This window comes from Acartia tonsa, chromosome 13 (genome assembly GCF_053477335.1).
Source record: "Acartia tonsa isolate MP-2025a chromosome 13, ASM5347733v1, whole genome shotgun sequence".
In the NCBI taxonomy this organism is placed as follows: Eukaryota; Metazoa; Arthropoda; class Copepoda; order Calanoida; family Acartiidae; genus Acartia; species Acartia tonsa.
Genome location: NC_137272.1, coordinates 38702277 through 38727398, shown reverse-complemented (window position 1 = coordinate 38727398; position 25122 = coordinate 38702277). Strand labels below are relative to the sequence as shown.

Sequence of the window (25122 nt, the reverse complement as noted above, 5' to 3'; positions counted from 1 at the left end):
CTCAAAACTGAGTGGTGGTGGTGGGAGCTCAGAGCCTTCCCCAGGCTTGGGGCCACTGGCTTAATGGAAATGGGGTGACCATGGCTACTCTCCCAACTGATCCATACCATCAGCTTAGGTCCACCAAACAGCAACTGTGTCCTCCAACTCCCTCAGAAAGAGCCCTCCCAGGTTCAGGGCATGGTTCAAGATGCACATCACCATTAACTCCTTGAGAGCCAAGATCAGGGTATGGCTAACTTGCATCTTGAGCAAAGAATGCGGCCCACTACATACAGCTCTTCTTCTGTGGTGGCTGTGATGATCTAGCATCTCATCTTAGCCCTACCCTGATCTTGATCCTCCTTAAACCATGCCCTGAACCTGGGAGGGTTCTTTCTGAGGGAGTTGGGGGACTGTTTTGTTACTGTTCTGATGGACCCAAGCAGGTATGGATCAGTTGGGAGAGTAACCAAGGTCGCCCCCACTCCATTAAGCCAGTGGCCCCAACCCTAACAAGCCTGGATAAGGTACAGAGCCCCTACCTCCACCAGCAACTTAAGGCAAGAAGCACACTAGCCGTAGAATTAACTGTCTGGCCAAGGAAGCTCTCATGAGGGCCCTGCAAGCCACGGCCCTTATTCCCATCTGTACAGAGCTGACCAATGACAAGGATATGGTTAGCATGGAGTTGCTGGCAATTCCCATTAAGGTAGAGGCCAAGGCTCCTGAGAAGGTGAAACTGGACAGGGGCTATTCTTAGATGTACACACCGATGGTATTCAAGGTTCCTCCAGGAGGCTCCATCTGGATAGGGCTGAGGTTATGCATCAAACTGCTCCCCCCTCCACCCAGGACAAAGATGGTGATCAAGACCAGGCCGATTTTCATGTGCAGGGGCCTGACTGTAGGGAACCCCATTCCATGTTGGATAGTTTTGGGAATAGGTTCAAATCCCAACTTGTGTTAACACAATAAGGCACTTCCTGTTAGGAACTCCAAACAGTCAGTTTGGTCAGAAGAGCAAAGCTACTCTGTTTTAGGGCTGTCACACTACAATTACACTAAAATATTCAAAGAATAGTGAAGTTTGTATCAGGTTATTTAGTGTAATTTGACTTGAAATCTTGAAATGGCCATTTCAGGCAAGAAGGAACGGCTAGGATTTTGTTCTCAACTGATTCTAACGACCAATAGGTCCTATTTGAACGCCCAATTGTCCGAATGTTTGGGACATTTTGTTAATATAAAGTTCGGTTAAGGAGGGGTGTGTAGAGTTACTACAAAAAAGAAATTTCTGTATAATATTGATATTTCAAATCATAAACCCTGGTTTTACATGCAACCCTTTTCAAAATTTTGCATGTTTCAAAACCAAGAGATACAGTCAGAAATACAGACAAACAGATATACAGACAAATATAAATTATAATTAATTGTAAATGAGATACGTTAGAAATAACTCATATGGCTAATGCAGAATGTATTTTAAAGATTCATACCCCTCCAAGAGATAAGTCCTCTCCGATACCCCTTTCATTAAAGGGACTGTGAACATAAATTTTTCTCATCCTCCCAGCGAAACCTTTTAAAAAAAAGGTAGCATGCTACCTTTTTCGATATCTCTAAGAGTAGCATTTTGGCGAACTTTTGTGAGCTCGTAAGATGGTAGCTAGCTAGTATTTTAGAGCTCCTACTTTAGTAGCTTGCTACCTCATAAATTACTAGCTTTTCTGCTAACTTTGGCGACCTCGAAAATACTAGCAGAAGAAAAAACGCGATGTCGCTTAAACGTAGCATTTTACAGTGTTAACACACACATCCATCAAACACACAATCAACCCATGATCCAAATTGATAGGGAAAAAATATAGTTTATAAATTTGCCACTAGGGACTCAAATAATTTTTTAAAGACTCTATCAATCTTTCTGTTTTCAAACTGAAAACAATAAAAAATGGTAATACATAATGTTATAGAGTGTTGATAGTCTTTGGTGAAAAAAGTTATTTTTAAAAGACATTCTTTTTTTTTAAACAACAGCAATTACAGAAACATATCTTAATGATCATTATATGAAGCTGCGAATGGTATGATTTCTGCTAAGTTGTAAATTTATTCAATTAAGCAATGAGTTAATACATGAATAAATTGAGAGACATAAATGAGAATGACATATTCTTTCTTTCTTCCTCTCTCTTTCTGTCTCTATCTCTCTCTCTTTCTGTCTCTATCTCTCTCTCTTTCACTCTCTCTCTCTGTCTATCTCTCTCTCGCCCCCCTTCCCTACATGCGCCTTCCACTTTTCTCTATGATTATAGCTTCCCCCTGAGTTTGGAGCATTTAGGAGTTCGTATAAGAAATTTTTCGAGTCGCCGTCGAGATCTCCTTTGACGCATTTTAATTTATGCTACTATTGTGCGACTTCGCCCCATACTCTGCTACAATATCGATGGCGAACTCGCATGCTACCTTTTGCTTGAAAGGACGATTTTCCAACGTTTATCGCCCAAAAATTAGGTGTTAATTCAAGGCGAATGGGATTCGAGGTAGCATAGGACTCGGTACATATATTGCAGGAGCTCGAAGGCGACTCCACGGCGAAATGTCTTGCTGGGCTAATATCAAATCTTAACATTATCTCATTCATAATATCTCACAGATAGAGCAAAACGCGCTTTTGTTTGCTTAAAAAACGGCTTTTTCCGACGATTTTTATAAGGTACGGGGAAAGGAAGAAATTTTCCGTATTATATAAAATGTGCATTAAATTGCTTTTTTCTCCCATTATAGCTAAGATTAAACTTTTTCACATAGTTCTAGATTTTTCCTAACAGTTAAGCTGGCTTTTAACATAATCCTTGCTTTAATCCAATGTATAGTTACTTAGAAATTGATAAAATAAGCAATATTTTTTTATTGAAAACCAAATACAATAACAAAGCCAGAAACAGGTTTTTTATTAGTATCCAATTAACTTTAAATGGCCCATCTCTCGCCCACCTTTAATTACAAATTTGTAAATAATAAAGACGCAATATTTCTTTATAAACAGTCTGATAAAAGTGTAAACTAATTCTCCAAAGTGGGTTATTTATTGTTCAACACAATAAAAAAGGATATTATTATTTTATATAACCTATGAGATTCAACCCTTTGTAGACAGTGAGGTATTTTTTTTGTCAATAATACGAATTTAAAATATGTCTTTATTACCTAATTACTACGTTATAAAAAAACGAATTGGCAATTTTATAGCATAAAATAAATCCTTAACAGTAAGTAAATTGTTTCAACTATATATGACAAGTTAAATATCCCTACAAACATTATAAGAAACAAAAACGTTCAGATTTTCCCTGTTTTTTCCTTTTTCCCTCTCAAAATACCATAAAATCAAGGCATTATTTCTGGATATTTTTGTGAATAGGACATTTTTGGTTGATCAGTGTAGTGAAATGTGCTTAGTAAATGTTAAGATTTCATAATCAGATGAGAAATTTTTACGTTCACACTCCCTTTAATAGAAAAATATCTAGAGGCGAGAGGCGAAGTCACGAGCATAAAAAAATCCATAAAATAAATGAATATTCAGGATGATATCAGAACAATGGCCAACGAGTTAAGCCTGGACAACGTTGGAGGTGTGTTTGTGGTCCTGCTTGGAGGGATGGGACTAGCATGTGGCATCTCTGTCATTGAGTTCATCTGCAGGTGGGAAATTTTATTCATTATCTTGTTATTACTGCGTTACTTAGGGATATAATTATCCAGGGATCTAAAGGGAGAAGACAATGGCAGATAGATTTATGTATATTCCCATGGATGATACACGAAATTACTACTTCCGTTGATTAAGATTATTAGTTAAAACGTTTGAACACTCAACTTAATAAATCAACCAATCAAAACTCACTAAAGTCCCCAAAGTTGTTAAGCCAAAGAATAAAAAAGCGTTATTGTTTTTAAAATAAATTGAAGGGAATAGTTTTTTTTCTTTGTATCTAGCCTCTGCGAGGGCTCTATTTTGCCGGGCTTAAACTTGCAGTGCCCTAATCTTACTGGGCTACCCTGTACTCAATTTGATCTAACCTAATCTAATTAAAATTTCTAAATAAGTGGGAGGGTGTTTCTGTTCTAGAATAGGCACTTTGGGGGAAAGCACCAATACTTTTATGTGTGAAGTAATCGGTCCTTGTTCCTTCTAATTGCTTAGTGCTTGTTTTTGCTGCACATGATTGTCCTTTTTAAAAGCGAAGCTTTTCTATAATAAGGGTCGGTCCGTCCGTCCGTCCGTCCGTCCGTAACGGATAGCTTTTTTCGTTAATTTAGGCATGTTAGAACTGTCCTATCGATTTCAAACTTTGCATGGTGATTTCTGTAGTAGTTAGGTACAATCTAGAAAGCGTAGCAACTCTATAACCATTACCAAAATGTCCGCACGTCCATTTTAAATATGGTGATTTTTTTTACTTTTTTAACAACTAATTTTTATGTGAACTAATCATCTGATTGATCTGATTTTTGGTATATTGATTCCTTGGACAATAAAGTATAATGTAATAAGAGAAGCAACTCTATAATCAAGTACTAGAAATGTAAGTAAGTCCATAAACATTATCCTGAATCAAGCATTTTTTTTCAACAAATTTAATTACAATATTGCTTTGACCCTTATACATTTATATTCTGATTATTCAGTTCTGACACTATACAAGTGTTAATGTCCGTGTCCTACCGTTTCAGTGCTTCGCTTTTATCGATGTTGTCATCCTTGTTCTTTGATTAATAATGTGGAAACAAAACTAAAGGTTCAATGACTTCTTTTAGAATCTTCCAGAAAACATTTAGAAGCATTGCAACTCTATAACTTGGGGCTTATCAAAAAGAGACCATGATAAGAAATCACTTTTTTAAAAAGCGAAGCTTTTCTATAATTAGGGTCAGTCCGTCCGTTCGTCCGAGATAGATAGCTTTTATTCGTTAATCTAGGCATGATATAATTGTCCTATCGATTTCAAACTTTGCATGATGATTCCTGTAGTAGTTAGATACGATTTAGAAATCGTAGCAACTCTATAATCATTACCAGAATGTACGTACGTCCATTTTAAATATGTTGATTTTTTTACTTTTTTAACAAGAAATCTTTATGTGATCTAATTATCCGTTTGATCTGATTTTTGGTATAATGACTCCTGGGACAACAAAGTACAATATTTTATGCGAAGCAACTCTATAATCAAGTCCTAAAATGTGAGTATGTCCATAAACATTATCCTGTATCAAGCAGTTTTTCAACAAATTTACTTACAATTTTGCTTCGTATCTTATACATTTACTAGCGGCTACGCCCCTAGAAGCCTCTAGGGGTACTTAAGGTAGGAGAGGTAAAAGTTGACTGTATCCCATTTTAAATTTGAGTTTCAAAAAAAAATATTTTTTTGGGGGGGATGGGGATGAAGACACCCTCCCCAAAAATAGTTTAAAACCTTCCCAGGACCAGACATATGTCTATTTGAAATCAATCCAATATATCTTTGACGATGGAAATTTGAAACTCACGGGTCAATATTTCTCAAATATTCCCCCTATTTTCGAACTGTCCAAAGTCGTTTATAATAATTAGGGAAAGGGTTGAATTTGGACATGAAACATAAATATTAAAATCTTTTCTAAATTTTTACGATCCTGAAAGTTAATATTTACTGATATTTTCCAATAAATTTTTTCGTTCCGTCAAAATTTGGAAAAATAGCCAATATGGCTGTCTAGAAAGAACACGAAACCTCTACACCTAATATTTTCTCAGTGTTTTTTTTTACTTTTTATACAATTTTTTTTAAAAATTAAATATTGATGAGTTTTTTATTTTTATAGAATGAATTATAAAAAAAATAATATTGGTTGATTGGTTTTTGCGATATCAGAACCATATCAGTTGTACTTGTAAACAATTCAATAAATATGAAAACTTAGATATAAAATTTGTATAATAGATAAGACTTTTAAATAATTTATTCTCCCCTTTCTTTATTCCAAAAATCTCGATTTTTCTTTCATTGTCATATCCTAGTATTTATTATGTGTATTTGTATTGTGTGAGTATGTGTGGGGGAGGGGGTTGTAAACAACTTAGGAGATAAGACAATGGATGATAATCTTGTTATCCTTGTTTTATTTAGATTACATTTAATAGATGCCTATTGAGTATAGGACATGTCAAAACATAAATACAAGGATATTTTAATTGGTTGGTTAAAACTAGCAGTGTCTTCACTTTTTAACCAAGTGAAAATTTTAAATATTACCATTGGGTATATCTAACATTGGCTCAAATAAAAGTAAAATTTAATTTTTGTTTCTATAAATGCTCATATTTAAACTTCCTATTGCAAAGGATTATGGGGGTGGGGTGTACAATATTATAAGCGAAGCAACTCTATAATCAAGTCCTAAAAATATAAGTATGTACATAAATATTATCCTGTATCAAGCAGTTTTTCAACAAATTTACTTACAATTTTGCTTTGACTCTTATACATTTACACTCTGATTATTCAGTTCTGACATTATACAAGTGTTAATGTCCGTTTGTTCTACCGTTTCAGAGCTTCGCTTTTATGGATGTTGTCATCCTTGTTTTACTATAAATATATTTTTTATGGAATAGGAATCAGTATTTTAAGAATAAGATAAAGAGGATTATTATATCTATTAAAAAATTTATGTTATAAAGGGTAAAAGGCAAAGCTTTGATACTAATATTATGCATGGTTAAAAAGTTAGATATTTTAATAGCTTTATTCAGTGGTCTGTTTATTTATATGTCCATGAAATTTTGTCTTGTAAAAAATCTGGATCAGTTTAAAATCCAATGGCCGGCTCTTATGGTTTAAAATAAAAATACTCTAATTTTGATTTAGCAACAAAGCTTCGTTAGTACTTGACGTCATCGTTCTTGTCTATATAACAAGAATGGTTATATTTTGACTAGCAGCTAAATTTGTTTAATAAAATTTAAAGCTGTAATTAACGCTGTTTGATACTACCATTTAAGCTATAAAACAGGGATGACATAAACTCCCTAAACTCGAAGGTCTGGGACGGTAGGATAAACGAATATTAACACTTGTAGAGTGTCAGAACTGAATAATCAGAATTTAAATGTATAAAAGTAGAGACAAAATTGTTAGTAAATTTGTTGAAATACAGGATAATGTTGAAGTACATACTTACATTTTTAGGAATCAATTTTAGAGATGCTTTGCTTATGACATTGTACTTTGTTGATATGATAATAATTAGGGGAGGGGGAAGAGTTGTGAAATATTAACTTTATGAAAACAGAAATATATTTTAAATTAAAATTTTCCATGACTCTATGAGTCTATACATGTTTGGCGTGGGGGGGGGGGGGTAATATTATAAGAGATTAAGGAAAAGCTTTTAGTTATCTATCCAATAGGGGTAGGTAGAGGGGGGAAGGGTCATATCATACATGTAAGATGATATGGGAAGGGGTGTTAATTATATCTACTGCTGTTAAAAACAAAGCTTTTCTATAATTGGGGTTGGTTTCACGTCCGTCCGTCTGTACATCTAGAACAGATAGATTAAGAAAGTGGAACAACTTTATAATATTAACTTATAATTCTGTTTATACTTATACATTTATATTCTGATTATTCAGTTCTGACAATCTACAAGTGTTACTGTTTGTTTGTACTACTGATTCACTTTTATGGATGTTGTCATCCTTGTTGATAAACCCTCCGATTTCCTTTATTTGGCTAAAGTTAAACAGAGTTGCCCCCCCCCCCCCCATATTCAATTGAATATGATTTACTACTATTTTCTGCCAAAATAAAGGTAAAAGGTAAAACATGGACAATAATAGTTATTTCTTTCATTGTGTTATAAACGGCTTTCCGCGGATATAGAATGTACAATTATAAGATTAAAACCAGTTTTTTTAGCCCCGAGGTGCCGAAGAAAAAAACTAATTCTATATTCTAATCTCCCTCCCCCCCCCCCCAAAAAAAAAGTTGCTCTTAAGAATTCATTTGTAGTTCAGGAAGGGAGCAGAGAAAATAAGAACGGCTTGCTTTTTTCCTATGCCTTGTAAAGTAAATCATATTCAATTGAATATGGGGGGGGGGGTTAAAAAACCCTGTGATCCCACCCCACCCCCCATAATCCTATACAATAGGAAGTTTAAATATGAGCATTTATAGAAACAACAAGGATGACAACATCCATAAAAGCGAAGCGCTGAACTGGTAGGACAAACGGACATTAACACTTGTATAGTGTCAAAATTGAATAATCAGATTATAAATGTATAAGAGTTGATGCAAAATTGATTATAGAGTTGCTACGCTTTCTAAATCTTACCTAATTACTGCAGGAATCACCATGCAAAGTTTGAAATCGATAGGACAATTCTAACATGCCTAAATTAACGAAAAAAGCTATCCGTTATGGACGGACGTACGGAGTGACGGACGGACGTACGGACGGACGTATGGACGGACCGACCCTAATTATAGAAAAGCTTCGCTTATAGACAAATCACTCAAATTAAGCAAAGAAGACTGTATTTCAAATTGGAATAAAAACAACCTGCATGCCCATACAATTCTCCTAACCCAATTTTCCTTCAAACTGTTACAAAATGCAGGGCAAGAAACTAATTTTATCTCTGATTTTCTTGAGTTTTTAATAACACAGTGATTCCTGTTTTTCTGATTAATTTCTAGCTACTAAGCTATGTTGATGTAAATAAAAGTCTCGTACTATAATATGTAATTCTGTATGTATATGTCTTTTCTTTATGAAATACATATCTTTAAAACAAAACAAACTTTCATGTGAGACAATGTTAGATATACCTTTGTAAGAATGTGTTTCTAAGGACCAATTTTTAAAAGCGAAGCTTTTCTATAATCAAGGCCGCTCCGTCCTTTACTGATATCTCTTATCATAATTTTCTTTTCTATAATTGGGGTTGGTTGCACGTCCGTCCGTCTGTACATCTGGAACAGATAGATTTTTTAGAATTTTTAGAATTTAGGCTTGTTAGTATTGTTCTATTGTACAATTTAGAAAACATAGCAACTCTATAATATTCACTTATAATTTTGTTTTTACTTAAACATTTATATTCTGATTATTCAGTTATAACAACAGACAAAATACAAGTGTTAATGTTTGTTTGTACTACCATTTTGCTTTTAAGGAAGTTGTCATCCTTGTTTTTTTATCTCTCATTTTATTCTTAATCCTCTCCCTCCCCCAAAGAAAATATATGTTGTTGACCCGTTTAAGATGACCCCTTCTTAAGTTACAAACCCCTTCCCCCCTATAATCCTATTATAGTCAATTTCATCATCGATTCGTGGGATAACTGTTAAAGAGGGGGGGGGGGGGGTGAAGTATTATCATGAGAACTTCATAAAAAGGAGGGAAATTTAAACAGTATAATGTAATAATGGAGCATGTATGAGATCTAAAGGGATATGACAATGGCAGATATATTGATGTACAACCCCAAAGATGATACACAAAATTACCCCTTCTGTAGATTACAATTGGTGGTTGAAACGTTAAGACACTTATTGAACTAACCAACCATTATTCTTCAAAAGTCCCCAAAGTTGTTCGACAAAAAAACTTTGTGGACAAGTGTAATAAACAGCCCAATGTCGTCTCCCTCCCTGGTATAATATAATAAGGGAAGATGTATGTAGCCTTGATGTGCATAGGTCTTACAAGTTTTCACCAAAAATTTTAGCTTTCAATTTTAAATAGTAGTCAGGAAATTTATGTTTCCCCTTAGCCATACAGATGGACAGACGCACCAAGTTATTTCTAGAGTAGCTTTGCTAAAAAAAATATAACATTAAATGATATTTAAAGATTTTTTCATAACAAATTGTTATAATTTAACGAGGGCTCTAAAGGGATAAGATAATGGCAGATATATTGATGTACAACCCCAAAGATGATACACAAAATTACCCCTTCTATAGATTACAATTAGTAGTTGAAACGTTAGGACACTTATTGAACTAACCAATCATTATTCTTTGAAAGTCCCCAAAGTTGTTAGACAAAAAAACTTTGTGGACAAGTGTAATAAACAGCCCAATGTCGTCTCCCTCCCTGGTATAATATAATAAGGAAAGACAAATGTAGCCTTGATGTGCATAGGTCTTACAAGTTTTCACCAAAAATTTTAGCTTTCTACATTAAATAGTAGTCAAGAAATTCATGTTTCCCCTTAGCCATACAGATGGACAGACGCACCAAGTTATCTCTAGAGTAGTTTTGCTGCTATAAATATAACATAAGATGCTATTTAAAGGTTTTTGTATAACAAATTGTTATAATATAACGAGGGATCTAAAGAGATGAGACAATGGCCGATAAATTGATGAATATCCCAATTTATGATACAAAATGTAGATAACAAATAGTGGTTGAAACAGATGGACACTCAATTTAATCACCCCACCAATCACCCAATTCATTAAAAGTCCCCAAAGTTGCTAAGCTAACGAAAAGAAAATGTTATTATAAACTTTAGAGACTTTGGTTTACCTCGTAATTACCTCGTACGGGCGGAATTACAGTCAAGGACCTTATCAACTTGATGTACTGTCCAGGTCCTGGTCCAGCAATCCAGGAGAACTAAGGATGACTTTAACGCACCCTTCTCTGTCCAAACAATATTAGGTTAAGTAACATCCATCAGACAACCAACTCTCTGTGGTGCATGACCTTTTTGTGAGAAGTCCCAACTGTGCATGGTAACAAGTTGCGCCTGTTTTATATAAAAAATAAAAAACCTTCATTTTATCATAAAACGAGCAAAAATCGAGCTATCTGGCTAATTTTTTAATATGTTAGAGATTTCATGCATAACAACTTTGCTTTTATATTTTGTTTTGAAAAAATCATTTTAAAACCGGTTTATTTGGGCTTGAAAATTGATGTACCTAAAATCGCATATTTTTTTGTCCAAAAATTTAAATCTAGCCTAAAACCTGCCCAAATTGATTTCCTCTGATGGTATATGATAACCAAACATAAAAATATAGTTTTTAAAAAAATCGAAGGCTATGAAAATTTTAAGAAGAAAAAAAGCACAGTACCCTACCTTAACATTTAAAAAAATCAATTTTTGACCAACTTACGTAAGAGATAAAACAATAACCAATGATCCTAGAAGGCTAATTTTTTATATGTTGTACTCAAAGCAATTCCTAACAACTTTGCTTTTCTATAAAAGTTGAAAAAAATCACGCTAAATATCATTTTTTTCCTTCGTAAGTTCGTATGGTTTATAAATTTCTTTACAATGCAAAAATCTAATATTTTTTTATTTAGCGCCTATATGAATGCTCATCTGTCATTGGTTAATTTGTTTACCGCTGAAATTTTCTAAATGTTAGCGCCTCTTCTTATTGTAGAAACTAGAAATCTTTCTCATTTGTATTTTGAAGCTAGGGAAATCAGAAAATTGCTTCAAAACATCCCAAGACCTAAACAATAAATTGAATTTTGATTGGTTGATTCATTATAGTGTTGTTTCTCTTATAATATTGTACTTTGTTGTTCCAGGAATCATTATACCAAAAATCAGATCAATCGTATAATTAAATCACATTTGTTGTTAAAAAGTAGAAGAATTAACATGTTTGAAATGGACGTACTTACATTCTGGTAATGATTATAGAGTTTCTCAATCTTAACTAACTACTACAGAAATCACCATGCAAGAAATATATAGGACAATTCTAACATGCCTAAATTAACGGAAAAAGCTATCTGTCTCGGACAAATGGACCGATTCTAATTATAGAAAAGCTTCGCTTTTAAAAATCAACTGATGTTTAACATTATATTAAATTATATGAAAATAATTTTGTCTTTAAAGAAAATGAACAATAATAGTTATTTCTCGTATCGTATTATAAACGGCTTTCCGCGGTTATAGAATGTACAATTATAAGATTAAAACTCGGGGCTAGTTTTAATCTTATGATTGTACATTTCTATATTCGTAGAAAACTCGATATAATACGATGCTAGACATAGTTTTTTCGTATGGATGAGAACCGGTTCCTATCCACCGGATTCGAATGAATCCAAGAAATTATATTAAACTAACTAAGAAGCATGGAAAAATAATCATGGTAATAACTTTAGTAGTTAGGTACGATTTAGAAAGCGTAGCAACTCTATAATCATTACCAAAATGTCCGTACGTCCATTTTAACCATGTTGATTTTTTTACTTTTTTAACAACAAATTTTTATGTGATCTAATCATCTGATTGATCTGATTTTTGGTATTTTGATTTCTGATTTTGATTAATGAAAAAAGCTATCCATCTCAGACGTACGGACGGACGGACGTACGGTCCAACCCTAATTATAGAAAAGCTTCGCTTTTAAAAATTTAAACTTATAAAATCATTAGATTAATTTAATATCCCTCCCATATTTCTTTACTAATACAACAACAGGAAGTTGAGGTTTTGATATGAGCAAGGGGTCCAACCTTACTTTTTATAAAGCAGGGCTTTTCTATACTTAGGGTCGGTAGGTCTGTCCTTTTAACATTATTCTGTATTTAACAGTTTTACAAAAAAATAACGTATAATTTTGTCAAAAATAATCCAAAAATATTATGCTTAATTTGTTCTGACACTCTACAAAAGTTAATATCAGTCATTCCATTTTAGAGCTTCGCTTTTATGGATGTTGTTATCCTTGTAATTTTCTCAAAGTAGATAGTGTAAAAAGTAATGATAAATAATTGGAGGGGGGGAGCAGTATTTTTAATTATCCTATTATATAAAGTAGTAAGCGTTTTTGTCTGTCCCGAAGGATCTCGCTAACCGCTGAACCGGTATTGTTCTCTTTTACAGTAAAGCTTCTTACAGGTCCTGGGAAGGTTTTAAACTTCCCCCCCAAAATATTATTTTTTTACTCTTTCAAAACTTAATATTAAAATGGGATGAGGTCGACTTTTTCCCCTCCTACCTTAAGTACCCCTAGAGGCTTCTAGGGGCGTAACCGCTAGTATATGTATATTGTAAAACTACAAAAACATGTGTTAGGTGTGATTGGGAGAAGGTTGGAACAGACATCATTCTACTTTGTATTGTAGATTGTGGGGGAGGAAAACTTTTACTTTTATTTATTATCCCTTCATTCTTCTGGGTTAGACTTAGGAGTTGACTTTCCAAACTTTCGAAGCTACTCTATATTTTGAAATGTCCTTCTGTCTTTCTATTTTTGGTGTTTATGGTCGGAATATCAAAATAAGCATAATTTAAATGTACAAGTGTACATCTAAATCACATTAAATGACCCGTGTATACATGTCATTCCCCCCCCCCCCCAAATAGACGTCATATTGTAATTTGATAATTATAACATGACCTCCCCTCCCCTCCCCCATCCTTTCATGCAATAATAGAACAAGGTTGACTAGATCCAAAATCATTGATAGAAATACATACAACAAGATTATTTGTGTATTGTAGTTTAAGTTATTTAATCTAGAGAGTGACATATTCATAGAAGGTAATTTTGTGTATCATTGTTGAGGATGTACATCAATTTATTGGCCATTGTCTTATCTCTTAAGAACCCTGATTTTTCTTAATATTGATTGCAAGATATTTTGACTTTTAGACTGACCTAACCTAGTTATAGAGCAGCTGTGCCACTAAAAAAGGGGAAAACAATTAGTGAGCAAAACTTAAAAGGATTTTGTTTCTTGTAACTAAAATTTGTTAGGGGAAGGAGGGGAAACTTACTAACTTACTAGTAGCTTCGTCCCATGTTCCTAGGGATATCTTATATTTTATAGAGAAACTAGCTTAAAACCTGACCATTGATATTATTTATCTTCTCAATATTTCAACTACATACTACTTAACTTTTTAATAGCAAAGCTATTCTACAATTCTATAATGTATAACTCCTAACATTCGTCTATATTGGGATATATTTGGGATTATGGAGGTTTGTAATAGTATTTTTTATAAATAACCCCTTTTTTTTTGGGGGGGGGGGCATTAACCCATTATCATCAAAGGGAATAAAAGGGCACAGAAAATAGCTTAAATCTGTATATATATATATATATTGATCCATTTACAAATAGAACACTATGTCTATAGATTTATCTATCCATTTATCTCTTTATTTGTTTAAAGTGTTAATTATCCACCAATTTTATTCATTTTTTAACTTTCAATGTCTAAACAGTCATAAAAAAAAGATTGTAACAAGGATGACATCATCCATAAAAGCAAAGCTCTACAATGGTAGGAAAAACGGACATTAACACAATATAAATTAATTAATATAAAAGTTGAAGATTATAAGTAAATTTGTTGAAAAACTGCTTAGATACAGGACAATACAGAATATTGTTTAAGGACATGCTTTTATTTTTAAGACTTGATTAAATAGATGCTTCGCTTATAATATTGTATTTTGTTGTTATAGGAATCAGTATTCCAAAAATCAAAACAAAATTAGTTGTAAAAAAGCTAAAAATCAACATGTTATAAATTGAATTTGAACAGATTTATTTGTCTTTTATAGTAAAAAGCTGAGTAGATACATAAATTGATAGATAGGTAGATAACTAATTTAGATATATAGATAGATATATAGGTTGATAGATAGATAGAAATTTGTAGGATCTTAAATAACATACACTAATACTTTCATACGCCTGAACTAGATATATAGATAGATTGGTAGATAGATAGATAGATGGATAGATAGATAAAAAGGCTCCAACATTACAAACCTACATACACACACACTCATATGAATATACAGTAGAGAGAAATATAATGTGTTAATATACAGGAAGGTTAACTTAGTTTTTAATTTGGAATGACCCTGTTTCGGGGAAGGTGACATTATTAAGCCAAAATGGAATATAGTCCAGGCTCATAAAATTATCTATACACACAAAGACACACACACACATACCTACACGCTCAAACACATACATACATACATACATTGTTATTAAACTAAGCTTATCTAGCTTAATCAGTACTCTCCCCTTTCCTCCTCATCCCCCTTCATCTTATATTGTTAGTGAAAGTTTACAGAGTAAGGAATGCCTCCGAGAGTTGGTGGGTTACTTCCCGTTCATTGAAACCTTATCGTCGCACTTCTTACCCTCCCCATTTCTTACTTATGGGGCTCACAAAACAAAACAAATTTTATCTATCTATCTATCCATGATTTATTTTCACTGTTTGGAAAGAAAAATACAAAAATGTAAAAATGTTTAAAATAAGTCCGTTAAAAAATTAAATACCCCATACCCTAACTGAAGGTTAAATATTGTTTTTTAACAATGACAAACATCATCACAGCATGATTTATATTCTATTATATAATGTGGTAAGCTTGTTTTGCCTGTTCATCTCATATGCTTTTACTTTACAGTGAAGCTTCTTATAGTTCCAGATAATTAATTTCATTAATTTCATAGAAAGAACCTAAAAGTCGAATATATTTAGTAAATTTTATTTCGGAATTGTTTAACGAACATACTTCATTTAAGATTGCGTGATTTATTTCGAAATAGAAATATAAAACGTAAAAATTTATTATTTTTCAAAATCTTCTATTTATTTACGAAGTACTTCGTAAATAAATATTAAGAAATTTGAATATTTAGAAAAATAGAAATAGGGAGGTATTTTTGAACGAACGGAGAGGGGAATAAATATCAGATTTTTGAAATAGAATTCTTGCCCACGTTAATTAATATTCCCCAATTTCAATATTTTCATATCTCTAAATTCCCTTCTAAATTTTCTCGAAATACGATACGTTTAGGGTTTGGAATACTTAATATTTTAAATATCTAGTAGACACATCATTGCCCAGGACCTATCAGAAGCTTCATTATAAAGGAGAATAATATCGGTTTAGCGGTTAGCGAGATCCTTCGGGACAGACAAAAAACGCTTACTACTTTATATATTAGGATATTCTGATTATTCAGTTCTGACACTATACAAGTGTTAATGTCTGTTTGTCCTAACATTTCAAGTCTTCGCTTTTATGGATGTTGTCATCCTTGTTTCTATTTAACTCTTACTTATTTTACTTATTAGCGGCTACGCTCTAGGAGTAATTGAGGAACATACACTTTAAATTTTATTTAAGGGGGGCGGGCCGGGTTCATGGACGATTTCTCTTGAGAGGTTGGTGGTACCCGCTTCCAAAATGGTAATAAACCTTTCCTGGACCTTTAAAGAGTTTAACTGTAAAGGAGAACCATATCGGTAAAGAGGTCAAAATATCTAAAAAAAAATCATCAAATTTAAGATTTAACTATCACTAAAGCTATCTGTTACTGACGGACAGACCATAATTATATAGAAGAGCTTAGCTTGTAAAAAGGCTAAAAACATTTTCTACTGGCTATTTTGTACAAAATATATATTTCTTGTAATTTTGTTATAATTGTAAATGTTTATGTTTCCTTTTTCTGTAATTTCATTATCTTATGAGGATGTGGTAAAATTTAGCATGTATGGAAAAGTAAATAGGTTGGAATTATTAGGAGTGTGGGGATGTCTGTCTGTTTGTTCCTTTTACTTATACTTTTAATTCTATGAAACTATCTTATTGACAACTGTTTGGCTGTCTGTCTGACCGCTGTATTGCATTTTGTCATGTGAAAACTGAAGTTAAACTTATTGCTAAAAGAAAAGAAAACCTTAAATCCATTTTAATATTCCTTTTTCCATGTAAAATACCAAAGTCTAAGAAATTAATTTAGGACATGTCTGCTGAGGTTTTTATAAAGAAGGATCAAGGTTTTCCAATGTTTGGGGTGCAAAATTTATAATTTGTATGTAGGATAAAACATCTTAAATTTTGTTCACTCTGGCTTTTAATAAGATAAACAATGGCAATGAAAATAGGAATGAATATTTCAACAGATCTTCATGCATAAGTTTTTTTAAAGGTTTTTACAAACTTGGATAAGATTGAGTACAATGTACTCAAAACAATCAAAGTGATTTGACATTGGTGGGTCGAATATTTAAAAATATTTGTACACTGTGGTTTGTAATTTAAAACAGTGAATAGTTACTTCTCTCATCGTATTATAAACAGTTTTTTTGTGGATTAAAAAATGTATAGTTATAAGATTAAAACCAGTTTTTTTTAGCCCTGAGATGCAAAAGTCACAGGCTAAAAACTGGGTATTATGATTGTACATTTTTATATCCGCAGAAAGCTGTTTATAGTACGATGCAAGAAATAACTATTACAATTTTTGGATAGGTTTAATTATATGGAAAGTATAGGAATAATGAATATAGGGTAATCATTTTAGAAGATTTAGTTTCTTCAAAGAAAAATTAAATTGGGGTATTAATTAAGCTAGTTTTTTTTCAATCGTACTTTTTAAAAAGCTGCCGCACTTGGGTTTTCCTTAATCTTATTCTTTTATGACCTTTTTATGCTTTTCAGTGCAACGACGCAATAATCCAACCTGTATTTTATACACTTTGTAGAATGTAGAAAGGAAAGGAAAAGTAATCATATTAATTAATCAAAGGGTGTATTCAAGCATAAAAAAGAGAAGGAAATATATTAGATTATTTTTGTTATTAAGGGTTAATCATGTTTTTTTTTTATCATTAAAAGGCAATTATAAGGTCATATTATGTAAGAATCATTAAAAGTAATAAGATGTAGGTTAGTATCATCTTTAGGAAATCTTGTAGAAGCTTACCTCCACCATCTTAAGAGAAATCCTCCAAAGAAAAACTTCTATCCCCCCAAAAATTAAAAAAAACATTTCCCTTTTAAACGTGGAGGATACACATCCAACCCCCCCCCCTTCCCTCAAGTCTCCCTTGATGACCCAGGGTTTTAGCCTCTAGAAAGAAAAAAAGCGAAACAAATAGTTTTTACCTTCTACGATTATTTAATTACATATAAACATTAATATAAATATATAATACAACCGTAATAAAATTATTTTGTAGCATAATTTAATACTAAGTAAAGCAAGGATAGTTATGTCTATTATTTAACATTAAGCAGATATAACAAGGATGATAACATTAATCAGCAGAAAAGCATAAAAAAATATGGACATGTAAATTTTAAGAGCAATTGTTAAAATTCAAGAATAGATACTTTTCTTACATATTTCTATATGTTTTTATATTCATATTTTGTAGCTTGACTGACAGACCGACGGTCAAAGTAAATCAAATACTTAATATTCATTAGTAAAGGAAATCTTCATAAAAAATCAGCCGTCTATCGTGAATAGCAGCTAAGAAAATCACATTGTCCCTTTGACATTACAGACTGAATGATGCACGGACAGGCAAAGTAAGTTATAGAGTAGCTTAACTACCAATAATCGTAATCGTTAAGAATTAACTTAATTTTCAGGTATAAAAAGCTGGAGATGAAGGCCAACATAAAGCACAGCACCCTGGTAAAGAAAGCCATCACCCAGACAACACTCAATGTCTTCAACGTGGCGGGCTTTGAAAGAAATCATTGTACTTCAAGAACAAATGGGCACTACAATCCTATAAGTCAAAGGTAGGTGTTTTGGAAGCAAAACTACTCTACAATTCGTTTGTCAATTAGTTTAATATTAAACTTCTAAGTTGTTCTTAGGTCTAAGCAATGTCTTATCTAAATAAATAGAAAATTGAACGATAAAATCATTTACTCCCCACCTATGTAAGTTTACAAAGTGTCTAAAAAATCGGCCATGTGACGTCATAAAAATAATGGATTATGCATCACTTTTTAGATGTTTTCTTTCCCACTTCTCCTCTTATTTCCATAATTTTTATGACGTCACTTGGCTGATTTTTGAGACACTTTGTAAAGTTACCCCAATTATGATAAACAAAATTACCCATTATGTAAATCATAACTTTTGTGTGCTTAATTGGTAATTAAAACTCTGTTTTAGGGTATAAAGAAATTAGATTAATGACTTTAAAAAAAAGTAGATTTGTGACTTTATGTCTTTTTGATCTGACATAAAAATATTTACCAGACAACGTTAATTAATCAAGTTACCAATATACAACAAGTGCAATTATATCCATGAGTAGCGCGGCATTAGCAGAAAAATTACAACTTACAAATTAACAACTTACTGACAATGTATATATATAGTTATAAAGGTCACTAGAAGCAATCAAAGGTGGGGGGGTTGAAGGTTTGGGGGAGTGGGGGAGGAGTTTAGTCTAAATTCTACTTTCAACTTCAGTTATAAAAAAGAAAAAGTAAAAAAATTGGGGCAGAAAAAAGGGAGAACCATATCGGTTCAGCGCTTATTAAGATTCTTTGGTACACAGACAAACCCATATCCTGTTACTTTTATATAAGGCTTATTGAAAATATTAAAAGTACTACAACATATTTAAATTATTTGAACAATCGTATCGTGAGAAATCGTAGCTGCGAAAACTGGTAAAATTATTATGCTGGAAAATTTGACGTACAGACAACCATAGACAACCACAGAGAAGCTCTGCTACTAAAAAAAAACAAATTAATCTTCTAAAATAAGATTAAGGAAGGTCAAAATAAGAAATCTAATTAAGATTTTTCCAATACAATATTATCTTTATTAATTATAGATACTGCAAGGATGGGTACGATAAATTTCTAGCTTATTAAAAAAAATTAATTTAGTTAATTAGAACGACAAAAAAGTCCTTTTAGTCACTTCCATCAATTTAATATTATTTTAAGGAAGGGGTATTTTTATTGAATTACGGTTTACTCACTTCTTAACCAAGAGCCTTGAAATGTATTTTAGGCTTATGGAAAGAAGGCTAAAAAAAGCGGACGTGCATGAGGGGTGGAGGGTTGAGTGTTCACCCCCTGTTGGCACATTTCAAGTCATGGTGTTAAAGACCGATGGATGGATATTGTAAATTATGGAGTAGCTTCTCTACTAACAAAAGCAACTTTGATTTCAGACCAGATATAACCAGCAATGTAATTCCAAGTCCAGAGGACCATCAGCAGCTGAATAGTTGTGAGTTGGGCCAGTCAACATCCAGATCTAGGAGCCCGAAACCAAAGGTATAAATTTTCGATGAGAAATTTAGCTTAGAGGGGGGGGGGGGGAGTTCCCTTGTACTTTATAGGCTGGCAACAGCTACATAAATGTTCCTTAGGCCAGTCTTTATCCAGATCTAGGAGCCCGAAAGCAAAGGTATAACTTTTCTACGAGAAATAGCTTGTAGGGGTCGGGGGGAGTTCCCTTGTAGTTTATAGGCTGGCAACAGCTAAATAAATGTGACTTTGGCCAGTCCACATCCAGATCTAGGAGCCCGAAACCAAAGGTATAACTTTTCTAAGAGAATTTTAAATTTGGGGGAGGGGGGTCCCAATTAGTTAATAACCTGGTAGCAGCTAATAGTTGTGAGTTGAGCTAGTCCACATCCAGGTCTAGGAGCCTAGAGTGGTGCATCTCCCAAAAAAATTATAAATCTTCCTATGAGTAGGACCTACAAAAAATACATTGTAAAGGATAATCATATCAGTCCAGCAGTTAGTGTGATTATTGGTACTTACCGAAAAACACAGAGGCAGACAGAGAGATAAATAGACAGAAAGAAACCGTGTTACTTTATTATAAGCACAAGCTGCTACGTCCCTAGAGGCCTCTAAGGGCACTACAATTTTTACAATCAATGTTTACCAAAAATAGAGAGACAGAGATTCTTTAAATTTAAGGAAAATTATTACTTAGGTATCAAGCCTACGAAACCGTTACTGCCAGAGCTTACCAGAGTGTGCATGCAGGTTGACCGCCAAAGATGACCAAAATACGAGGTATCCCTTTTTTATATTACTAGGAAGGGAAAGGTCATTGGACAGTAAATACACTTGTACCCCAAGTTTTAGAAACACGTTTACGAATTGATGGGTTGGTTCAAACTAGAAGTGTCTAAACATTCAAAACAATGCCTTTATCCTTATTGGGGATGTATGTACATCGATTAATAGTCCAATATTTTATCACTTAAGATCCTGGATTCTACCATCTAAAATAACACTAGTGTTTTAAAAATGTAAGTGAAAAATACCCACTTACCCAACCTCCAAAAAGAATAAACAGAAATGAAACAGCAGAATATTTTCAAAACTAATATCTTTAATGGGGATTTGACTTAAACCCATTTAGGTTATGTGAGGAGAGTCCATTGTCAAGTAGAACATATCAAAGAAATGGTTCTTTTAGAAATAGAAATAACAGGTAAAAAACTCCCAGACACAAGTGGTAGAGACCCTTTTCGTCTTCTAGCAAATTGCTTTAGGTCCTTATGTAAGGACATGGCTGTGTTTATAATTCAGACGCCATTCCGGCTGATTTTAAAGACTAAATACAAAATTGGGACAGGGTCCTTGCCCTGATGGATGGCTCATATCCCCTTTTTATATGCTTTTGCAATAAGCTTTTTATTTTGCTTTTCTTTTATTTTCACATACTTTTTGATTTTTTTTTCATCTACTGTTTTAGAATATATATTTAAAGATTTTGGTTTATGTTTATGTTATATCCTATGATATTTAAGAAGAAAGTTTTTTTTGTCTAATGCTAAAGATCTTGGAAAATGCAAGTCTGAATTAGTTGTACTTTTTAGAAAAGCTTTATACATGTAATTAGGTGGGTTTAAGCTATTTTTCTTACTTCCTTGTACGAGTAGACAAATTTAAGAAAATATCTGGTAAAAACCACTTTTTTGGTAGCTTGTTAAGGCTACATTGGAAAAAAGGAAAACGGTTAAAATTTGACAGATAAAGCTTTTTCTGCTTCAATTTTAAAAAAATAATTCCTCACCGCTGTAAACTGTTGCCTTACTAGCGGCTGCGTCATTGGCTCTAGATTTCCATATTTGTGTTATGGTTTGGGTTTCGAGTGCTGTGTAGTATATCATTTGACTGTATATAAAGCTTTGTTTTGTAAAGGGTTGGAAGCATTACTGAATAAACCAACCTTAGTTACAGGTATACCATGAACAAAGGCACATATTTTGTGGTGATAGCACTTTCATTAAATTGGCACATACAATGGTACATTGGATATATAAAATATGTGGATATTAAAAGAGATTCTCAATTACCCTGACAATTTTTTTTCAGCTGACAAGTATAAAGATCCCCTCCCCCCCACCAACTTTACCACATCTCTTCTCCTACTGGAGGAACGTAGTGACCAATAAATGAGGACTATCAACCTATCTTGACAACAAAATTTCCCCTGTCTTAATATCCATGTATTCTATATCAATTAATGGTACATAGGTTAATAGTAGAAATAAAATCATTTCTCGTATTCATTCGAATCCGGTGGATGGGAACCGGTTCTCATCCATACGAAAAAACTATGTCTAGTATTGTATTATATCCAGCTTTCTACGAATATAAGAATATACAATCATAAGATTAAAACCAGTTTTTTTAGTCGGTGCCTTCGGTACCTCTGGGCTAAAAAAAAACAAGTTTTAATCTCAAAATTGTACATTATATATCCGCAGAAAGCCGTTTATAATACGATGCGAGAAATAACTATTACCTGATTTAGTTTAGATTAATAGCACACGATCCATAGATATTAACTTAAATTGAAAGTTGATTTTAAAACTTATAATTTAATTAATTTAAGACGAAATGACTTTGTGATTATTCAACGGATGTAATTTTACCATCCTTCCTTGCAATCGACAGTTGAATAAAAAAGTTAGGGTATAGTCCCTTTCGTGACATCATCTCTTAAGGGGCGTTTCGTCGTATTTTCACAGTAGCTTTTGCGTATTTTAGGTCAGGTAATTGCCCCGCAGCGTTAGGGCCCCCCCCCCCCCGCAGGGGCTAGAAGTAGGAGAAAAGCTAATGTGAAAATACTACGAAACGCCCCTTAAAAGGCGATGTCACAAAAGGGACTATACCAAAAAGTAATTTTGTTTCTACAATAAAATTTTTTTAAACGCTGTAATTTACTTTACTAATATTTTTCTGTGAAAATTCTCTATGCCGTTGAGCATCTAGAATGTTTTTACTTTGACCGTCGGTCTGTCAGTCATACTACCAATATAAAAATAATAAAATACTTGAGAAAGGTTTCGTGATTTTTATTTTAATATTATATTTTTCAGATGTTGCACTGAAGAAGGTTGTATATTTCAACATAAACAAATTTGATCAATTTAATACAATTTTTTGATAGTTTTAATGTAGTAACATTTTAATACACTATATAACAATTCTTATGTTTGAAAACTTATTACAACTATTCAAAACTTCTGAGCTGGATCTTTAAATCATTTTAGTGGTGAGCCAGATCGGGGTGAGACAAATTTCAGCCAATTATAAAATGCTGTGCACTCATTGGTGGAAAGTTGGCTCACCCCGATCTAGCACACCACTAAAATGATCCAGCTCTGTATAACAAACTTTTATTGGATATTTAAGATTTATCTATCTGTTAAGTTGAATACTTTAATTTATTGAAAATTTTGCTTCTCCCTTATTACTTAAGCGCTGCATACGGACACTTTTGTCCTTGATTTCTAGAAGCGATACTACTCTATAAGTACAATTGTCTCTCCGTCTATTTTGCTTCTATTCAAGATAGGATGATTTTTTTTTCTGTTCGATGATTCACAGGAAGGAAGTTACATTGGGCTGTTTATTACACTAGTCCCCAAAGTCCTATACTAATGTTTTCTTATTCGTTGGCTTGCCAACTTTGGGCACTATTCTTATATTTTTATTGGCTGGTTCATTAAGTTGAATCGCTAAACTTTTCAATCACTAACTGTTTAAGGGGTACTTTGTGTATCAGCGTTAGGGATGTACTTTAATTTTTCGGCAATAATCTTTCCCCTTCAGATCCCTGAAAGATTTCCTGTAACAATGAGCATCCAGATTATAATCTAAGTATTCCATTACTCTTCGCTACTTATGGATGTTGTCATCCTTGTTTAAATATTTCTATAATTGTTAATTAATAATTGTAAAATTTTGTTGAATTTTCGCCTATTGTGATAAATTACAATATATTAACGCACTGTTCCGATATTATATCATAGCTTGTTTTAAATAAATTAGTTAATATTAGTTGTTAAAGTGTGTTTATAATTTAGTTTTTAATAACGGAGATACTCTAAAATTCAAATTTTCAAACAGAATGGGGAAACTGAGAAATTTCTCGGCGGCTATTTAAGATATTCAGATTATTTTTTGATTTAATATTGTAACTGATGATTTTTTTTCTTTGTTTATATACCAGGAAGGGAGGAGATATTGGACTGCAAATTATACTGGTCTCTGAAGTTTTATGTTTTGGGGGCTTTTAATGAATTTGGATTTGAATGTACAAACTATATGTAGACTATATGAAATTAAATTAAAGTGGTCATGGCTGATAAAATATCGACTTAATGAAATTTTTATTGTAATGTGTAGATGCAAAATCTGCAAGATTTGATAGGGTTGATGATAAATATTTTTAAAACCTGTCATCTGCCCGACATGACAGCTACCTAGATAACAATTCTCGAGTATAGTCCCTTTCGTGTAAACGACCCTTAAGGGGCGTTTCGTCATATTTTTAATAGCTTTTGATAGTTATTTTAAAGTTAGTATGTTTTTCAACCTATTTTTAAAAAATACACTATTCTAAGACATGAAGATATATTTCGATTTTAGCAATCATTTTCAATTCATTTTGTCTCTTGTAGAAGTGAATCAAGCAATATTAGCTTGGTCGTTTTTGATAGGTTATTTTGGGTTAGTTAAGGTTATGTTAGGTAAGGTTAGAGGCCCCACAGGGACTAGAAATAGGGGAAAATATACTATGAAAATACGACGGACCGCCCCTTAAGAGGCGCTGTCATGAAAGTAACTATACCCCATTTATTTCGTTACTATCATGTGAAGTGCAGCTATTATTCCGTATCTGCAATGTTTTAGTGGAAAGGTCCCAATTTCCTTAAACCTGATAATGGGAATAACATTTGGGGTTATCAATCAAATCAGCCAAAATGTAACAAATTAAACATACTGA

The 25122-nt window shown here is 32.9% G+C and overlaps 1 protein-coding gene across 1 annotated transcript in view; it reads left to right on the top strand.

Annotated features, from left to right (window-relative positions):
* LOC145303719 (glutamate receptor ionotropic, kainate 2-like) overlaps positions 1-24114 on the top strand; it is a 161710-nt gene extending 137596 nt beyond the window's left edge. The window contains exons 32-38 of the mRNA XM_080145324.1: positions 3575-3693; positions 18468-18623; positions 20027-20132; positions 20806-20888; positions 21241-21312; positions 22026-22064; positions 23210-24114. Coding sequence (XP_080001450.1) covers positions 3575-3693; positions 18468-18623; positions 20027-20132; positions 20806-20888; positions 21241-21312; positions 22026-22047 — 558 coding nt within the window. The 3' untranslated portion in view covers positions 22048-22064; positions 23210-24114. The remainder of the gene's footprint in view (positions 1-3574; positions 3694-18467; positions 18624-20026; positions 20133-20805; positions 20889-21240; positions 21313-22025; positions 22065-23209) is intronic.
* Positions 24115-25122: the final 1008 nt, after the last annotated feature.